The sequence below is a fragment of the Scylla paramamosain genome, chromosome 5 (assembly GCF_035594125.1).
Source record: "Scylla paramamosain isolate STU-SP2022 chromosome 5, ASM3559412v1, whole genome shotgun sequence".
Taxonomy (NCBI): domain Eukaryota; kingdom Metazoa; phylum Arthropoda; class Malacostraca; order Decapoda; family Portunidae; genus Scylla; species Scylla paramamosain.
In genome coordinates, this window is record NC_087155.1 from 33,934,656 (window position 1) to 33,942,555 (window position 7,900).

At 44.1% G+C, this 7,900-nt stretch overlaps 1 protein-coding gene across 1 annotated transcript; it reads left to right on the top strand.

The window, feature by feature from the left end:
• Positions 1–3,069: 3,069 nt before the first annotated feature.
• LOC135100868 (neurogenin-2-like) lies at positions 3,070–5,461 on the top strand. Its single transcript, XM_064004380.1, has one exon. The coding sequence runs from the start codon at positions 3,333–3,335 to the stop codon at positions 4,089–4,091; it is 759 nt and encodes a 252-aa protein (XP_063860450.1). The 5' UTR covers positions 3,070–3,332; the 3' UTR covers positions 4,092–5,461.
• The last annotated feature ends 2,439 nt before the right edge of the window (positions 5,462–7,900 follow it).

Below are 7,900 nucleotides of genomic sequence, written 5' to 3' on the forward strand. Positions count from 1 at the left end.
TTAAAACATAAATATATACAAAATTATCTGCAAAACGTGAAATTTCAGAAAAAAATATATATATAAGGCAATAGAAACCCAAAAGTTAAGGAAAAAAGAATAAAAACTGAAAGTCGAAAGGAGAGACATCATTAGGAATACTCCGGAACCAATGAAGTGACGAGATTTATGATAATGAAGATTGATGCTTGTGTAAAACGACACTCCGGGAAGAGGAGAAACACACACTCCGCACACCAATCTCACACACACACACGCCACCCTTCCCTCCACGCCAAAAAAAATAAATAAAAAAAATCTTTAAGTGGTCAATGCTTGTGTAGGTGGAAGAGAAATAGAATGAGAGAGAAGAGGAGGAGTGGAGAAGAATGCTAAGGTAGAAAGACACACACTGAACATATACCATACTACCCTCCCCCCAAAAGAAACTAAGAAGAGACCAGTGCGTGTGGGGATGGAAGAGGAGGAGGAGGAGGAGGAGGAGGAGGAGGAGGAGGAGGAGGAGGAGGAGGAGGAGGAGGAGGAGGAGGAGGAGGATGAAGAGGAATGGAGAAGGATGCTAAAGTAGAAACACACACACACACACACACACACACACACACACACACACACACACACACACACACACACACACACACACACACACACACACACACACACCGAAAAAACGCCAAAAAAGGGATTTGTGTTTGTGGAGGTGAAGAGGAAGAAGTGAAGGAAGAGAAGAGAGTGGAGAGAGAAGGATAGTTGGGTAAAAAGACGAAGGAAGGCTTATGATGGTGATGACAGTTGTTGTTGCAGGTGATTACTAGTCTTGTGAGTCCTGATGGTTGTAGAAGACAAATATTTTACCAAGAGAAGTTAGCCTAAGTAGACACTCGCCTGTGAATGAAAATATTTGCTAGTGGAGAGGAGTTGAAAAAGCGAGACAACGAAGGAGAGAAGTGGAAAGTCGACGATATTCAGAGACAAAAGCAAATGAGACAAGAGGAAGGTGTTAGGTACAAAAAAAGTGTAAGTTTTTAAGGGAAATGTTACCAAAAAATACGGCTTTGAGAATGAGTTTTTTGAGACCAAATTATAGGAATACAAATGTGTAAAACAGGCTCATTATGCAAAACATTAAATTACTCACACTTACAAGGAGAGAAAGCAAAAAAGGTACAGAAATTATTGGATAAAAAAACATTAGAATGGCGAGATTTTGAATGCAAACACGCTAAAAGGAAAGGGAAAATGTATGCGACACGAAATGGAAAACAACCAGATAAGGGAAGGAAAATAAAGGAAGGACCAAAGACAGAAATAGAAATAAGACAAAAACAGACGAGGCACAACAACAAACACGAGAGATAAAAGATAACGCGAAAGAGACGTCAGAAAAAAAATAATAATGATAAAGCAGGAAAGCGAGGTAAAGGAAAATAAAAACAAAAAATAAACGAATCCAGAAATTAAGCCGCAACAAAGGAAATCCAATTCCGAGAAAATGGAAGAGAAAAATGAAAAGAAAAATCGAAAAAGAAAATAAAGGAGACACTTGCTACAGAAGATGACAGAATTTTCTTTCACAGAGATTACGATCAGAGAGAGAGAGAGAGAGAGAGAGAGAGAGAGAGAGAGAGAGAGAGAGAGAGAGAGAGAGAGAGAGAGAGAGAGAGAGAGAGAGAGAGGCAAAAGAGAATCATTACCCATCTCTCTCTCTCTCTCTCTCTCTCTCTCTCTCTCTCTCTCTCTCTCTCATGAGCCCCGCGCGGCGCCACACCACCACCAGAGAGTGAAAGTTACTCAGAATTTGACGTAAAGGTGAAGACGAAGACCATGAAATCTTTCCCCGGGCGAAGGGAGATCGAGAGACAATGAATTGAAATACCCGTGACTCAGTTCCCGACCCTGCCTTACCTCGCCTCCCTCTCCCTCTCCCTCTCTCCCTCACAGCGATTATCTCCCACCAATTGCCGCATCACCGATACAATTTCCCCGAACCAATTACGGCGGCTAATGTGGAAAATAAACTGACAAAACTGCAATGCCACTAAATTACACCAAAAGGGAAGCTGGCCAATCACTTCCAACCCTCTGATGCACAATTCCAACTTCGCTATAACCCCAATACCGATAATCCGATGTAATAGTCCACACTCCAACGGTGACGACCAGCCGCAGCTTTCATCCGCCGAGAGTCAAGGATGAAGCGACCTCCCCGTGCCAGGTCAAATCTGTGATCAAACTCAGCCCTTAGCAGCCTCCCGGTCCCTGCCTGACCCCCGCCGACCCTACCAGCCGCCGCACAACCCCTGGAATGACCCATAACGGCAGTCCAGACCCAAAGCCAAACTCACGGGCGGCGGGAAAAACAGGACAGAGTTAAAGACGAGAGCGACGACGGGCAGCTGGACGGGCCGGGGCTGGAGGGGGTGGTCTGGGTGGGTTGGTGGGCCAGAGTCGGGGGTTAGCACATGGTAGAGAGTGGGCGGTGGGAGGGGAGGTGAGGGGAGGTGAGTGTAGGAAGTAAAGAAAGAGAAAGAGAGAGGGAGGAGAGGAATTATGGGCACACTAAGAAGAAAGGAGCAGAGAGTCGAGATACGAAAGAGAGAAATCAGGCGAGAGGAAAAAGAAAGAGCGAGGCACACAAATGGACGCGCCTCCATTTATATAGATATACAGGCGAGCTTTGGCCAGGGGAGCCAGCGGGATGACTGACAGAGCCAATCAAATGGAAAGACAATCATGCAGATACGTGGACAGACAGACGGACTAAGAGAGAGAGAGAGAGAGAGAGAGAGAGAGAGAGAGAGAGAGAGAGAGAGAGAGAGAGAGAGAGAGAGAGAGAGAGAGAGAGAGAGAGAGAGAGAGAGAGAGAGAGAGAGAGAGAGAGAGAGAGAGAGAGAGAGAGAGAGAGAGAGAGAGAGAGAGAGAGAGAGAGAGAGAGAGAGAGACAGAGAGAGAGAGAGAGAGTGCATGGAAGAGGTGAAGGGGCATGGTGGGAGAGGGGGAAATAGTAGGAGTCGCGGGGAAAGGGAGGGAGAGCAGGGGGGTGAAGGAGAGGGTGGCAGTGACTACACCGCGGCGCGAGGCAGGGACTCAGTGGCTGGCCGCCCCGTCCTGCAGCAACATCGTGTGGCGCCGCCCTCCGCCACCTGACGTGCCTCCCTCCACGCTCCACGAGTTCTCCAATCCCCGCACCGTCGTAAGACATCGCGGCAAGCCACTTACCGCCAAGCATTGACAGCTGTGAGACTGCGGTGCAGGACCAAGCCAGTGACTGAAAACACACGAGGTGAATCCTCTGATATGACGTGCGGTGCTTTCTCTTGGCGTCCTGAAAAACTATGATCACTTCCAAAATGGCAAAAAAGGACGAAAACGAGTCAGAGGGGGACAGTGTAGACTCTTCTGTGGATAATAACAATAATAACGAGTGTTCTCAAGACGCATCAGCGGTTCCAAGCGGAAAGTACCAACTGCGACCTCGCTCTCTAAAGGCTCGGCAAAGATGCGACCCCGACTGGAGTCTGCCCGAGCCCACGGGGCCCAAGACGCGGCCGCAGCCGCTGTCCCGCTACCGCAGGAAGACGGCCAACGCACGTGAGCGATACCGCATGCGGCAAATCAACACGGCCTTCGAGAGTCTGCGGGGCGTGCTGCCTTCGTGGGTGTGTCGCCGCCGCGCTGCCGCTGACATGACCAAGATCGCCACGCTGCGACTCGCCTCCGCCTACATCAGGTCCCTGCAGGACATGCTGGACGGCAACGCGCCGCAGGACACGTGTGCCTGGGTGCTCTCAGGCATCCTGAAGGAGGACTCCAGACCCAAGGAGCCCCAGGCCTCCCTGTGCCACCCTAGCAGCGTGCCCACCAAGACCCCACAACAGGAATCCGCCCACACACCCCAAGACCCAGACCTGGTAACTCTTCTGTGCGGCGCCGCTGACTCGGGACTCTTCCAGGACAACCTCGAGTCGTTCCAGTACCTCACGCCTTCAAATGACGCGGACACGGTGACGCTGCTGCTGCTAGGGGCTGACCCTCCCCAGTGCTGGGGGAGGCGCAGCACACGCCCCCAGTGTCGTGATGCAGGAGTCTGGTAGCGGCCAGCGCGCCGCACGCCCACGCCAGGCACAGCTCGCGGCGGTGACGGCAGGACGCCAGTCTGCACGGAGGAGCTGCTTGGGAACTTTCATCTGTGAATTGTGTCTCACTCAATGATAAGCTCAAAATATTTTTTTCAAACAATATTTTGACAGCTGAGTCTCAACATAATCATACACTTATGAGTAACGAAATTACGGTGCCATTTTTGTAATAACATCCACCATTTTTGTTGGGGAAAGAACTCTAACACGAACCTTCTACCAAAGGCTGAGCTGCATGTCACTTGCTTGAGTGGTGAGCCATGGAGGCTGTCTACTCCGACCATTACAACATGTTAGTAACGTCATGTACAAATGCTGTTGATTGTTATGATCGTATTAACTTCCAGCTTCCAACCTTTTTTGAAATTAAAATAAATATTTTTCAGTTCCTACCGAATTTGACGTTTGCTGTGAATCAAAAAGCTAAAGGCTAAAACGCCCTTATCTTCATTAATACATCCACTTTCCTATATTCTATCAGCATTTCATGTATACTATAATCACTATCAATCGCAAGTTGCAATGCGTCAAAAGAAAACACGTCACGAACGTAACACAAACACCAAACATTTTAGTCTAGGGTGAGTAACCCCCACCCTTCCAGAACAAGCAGAACACCGCCAGCTGGTGATGTCCACGCCGGCCAATGCTCACCACCAATCACCAAACACCTCATCCGGAGGGAAGTGTGTGCCAAACAACAATTTCATATCGAGCTTACGCACCTAGTTCTCCCAATTGATGTATATGATGTTTTATGATCTAGTCAGGAAGCCGTGCGGGGCGGGAACCTGGGATGCGTGTGCAGCTTCTCAAGGAGCGAGCAGTACCTAACCGAACTAGCTGAGTACACTTGGGATGCTGTGGAGGTGTTGCATCAGTATTAATTGTCAACACATGTACGGGCAAGAGGCAGCTGTGTCCTGTGTATCGGAGCGGGCACAAGACTTTACGTGCACTGAAAGAAAACCAACTGAAGTGTATTGAAAGTCAAATATGCAATGCTGAGGTGTACTGAGAGTACGCCCCATGAATGTACTGAGGGACTAGAGGTAGTGCACGTGAAGGAAGTCCCGAAAGAAACTAGTGAAGGGATCCAGAGAAAAGTGTGCTGTAGTGAGGAGTCTGGAGAGCTGCCCCCAAGTGTACTGAGGAATGTGGCAAGAGAACGGCGCCGCGGTGAGGGTTGTGTATCCTGAGGTCGGGTAGCGCTAGTTGGGGTCACCTAGGAGATTACTATTACTATGTTATTAATATTATGACAAAGATTATTTATGTTGTTACTGAACGAAAGAAGTTGTATAAAATATATGTGGTTTTCTTTTCCTCGTGTTTCTTTTTCTTTTCTTTTTTTTTATTGTAGGAACATGCGTGGGTATAAGACATGCATTGAGAGAGAGAGAGAGAGAGAGAGAGAGAGAGAGAGAGAGAGAGAGAGAGAGAGAGAGAGAGAGAGAGAGAGAGAGAGAGAGAGAGAGAGAGAGAGAGAGAGAGAGAGAGAGAGAGAGAGAGAGAGAGAGAGAGAGAGAGAGAGAGAGAGAGAGAGAGAGAGAGAGAGAGAGAGAGAGAGAGAGAGAGAGAGAGAGAGAGAGAGAGAGAGAGAGAATCAAACTATGCCTTGAAATTTCACAACAAAAACGCAAAAAAATCGACACAAAATTCAAAATAACTGACAAAGAAAAAAAATCTATTACAGAACCAAGAAAAACAAACACGTCAGGAAAAAAAAACTGCACGAAATAATAAAGATTTAAGAAGAAAACACAGAAGCAAAAAGCATATCCATTCTATAATGAGAAAAATTGCCACACAAAAGAAGGAAAAAAAATACATGAAAGAAGATGGTGATTAGCTTTTCGCGAGATGGGAATACTGATCAGCAGCAGCAGATGGTGGTGGTGGTGGTGGAGAGGGAGGCTGGGGCGGCGACGTGAAGGTGAAAGGGCGTGTCAGCTAAGGGATGGAGAGGAAAGGGATTGAAGAGATGGTAGACAGTCCCGTAGATTTGATACAATTTACCTTTTGTGTGTGTGTGTATATATATATATATATATATATATATATATATATATATATATATATATATATATATATATATATATATATATATATATATATATATATGTATACTCGTATATATATATGTATATATATATACTCGTATGTGTATATATGTGTATATATATATATATATATATATATATATATATATATATATATATATATATATATATATATATATATATATATATATATATATATATATATATATATATATATATATATATATATATATATATATATATATATATATATATATATATATATATATATATATATATATATATATATATATATATATATATTCTGATGAGGAAAATAGTTTTAATACTGCTGCTACCCCTCCTCCTCCTCCTCCTCCTCCTCCTCCTCCTCCTCCTCCTCCTCCTCCTCCTCTTCATCCTCCTCTTCATCCTCCTCTTCATCTTCCTCCTCCTCCTCCTCCTCCTCCTCCTCCTCCTGATCTTCCCCATTCCTCACTTCATCCTCCTCCTCCTGATCTTCCCCATTCCTCACTTCAAACTAAAACACACGGCTATTTTTGTAATTTTTGTCATTATTTCTTGGAATTTTTTTCCTATCTATAATAAAGGTGGTATAATCATTTTCCCTTGTTCTCATCTTTTCTTCTTTCCTTTTCCTCTCATGTCCATTTTTTTTCCCTCGTTCTCTTCCTCTGCTTATTATTATCTGCACACTTTTTTCTTGTATTTGTCTTATTAGCGATCTAAAAATTCAAGTTTATTTTGCGCCTTTTTTTTTTTCTATTTCATTCACTTGTATCCATCTCCTCTCTTTCATTTCTTCTTTCCCATCGCCCCAGTACCATGTCCCTAAAATTCCAACTTTTTTTTTTTTTTTTGCTTACATTCTTACATTTTGAGGAAGAATGGATTTAAACCGACATATTTTTTTTTCCCCACACTGTTCTCTTTCACCCATTCCCTACCTTTTGTTTTTCTTCTTCACGGGTATTCAACTACAATTTTTTTGCTTCACGTTTATACACTATTTTTTTTTCTCTTCTTTATTTTCCCTTCCTTTCTTTCTCCTCTCCACACTTACTCAACTAAATTTCCTTCTCTCTTTAACATTAATTCTTCCCTGTATTTCGTCCATTCTCATGCTGTTTCACATTTTTACATTTTCTTTCTTCTCCTTTAGTTTTCCAGCCTCACTCATCAGCTAAGACCTGCACCGTAAAATAAATAACTGAAGCGTGCACCCAATTAGCTACGACTCGCCCAGAAACAGCTGAGCTTGCTTTAATTTCCTTCATTACGGCAACGCCCACCTTCTGCCACTTCGTTATTGCAGACTAAGCGATCATGAGTAGCACAACCCTCCTTCCTTCCCTCCTCACTAAGAGTACTTAGTACATGCTGATGAAATGACAGTCGACCACACAGACAGAAAACTAAACAGGAAAAAAATCCTTGTCCTTTGATTATTTTTTTACGAAGAAACTGAAGTAAGACGATTTGAAACAAATGGCCGTCGACCACAAACGGATGAAGAAAAACTAAACTATATAAAAAAATTTTCTTGTAACTATTTTCACATCATAATAAGAAATAAAACATCCCTCACTCACCAAGCTGATAAAAAAGACATTCAACCACAAAAAAAAAAAAAAAAAAAAAAAAAAAATGGTAGACAAGCCTTTTTTATTATCTGGGAAATTCTCTGCGCCATTCGTCTTG

What these genes read in the sequence shown, in the direction of transcription:
- LOC135100868 (XM_064004380.1), top strand. Translation starts at nt 3,333, where the DNA reads ATGATCACTTCCAAAATGGCAAAAAAGGACGAAAACGAGTCAGAGGGG.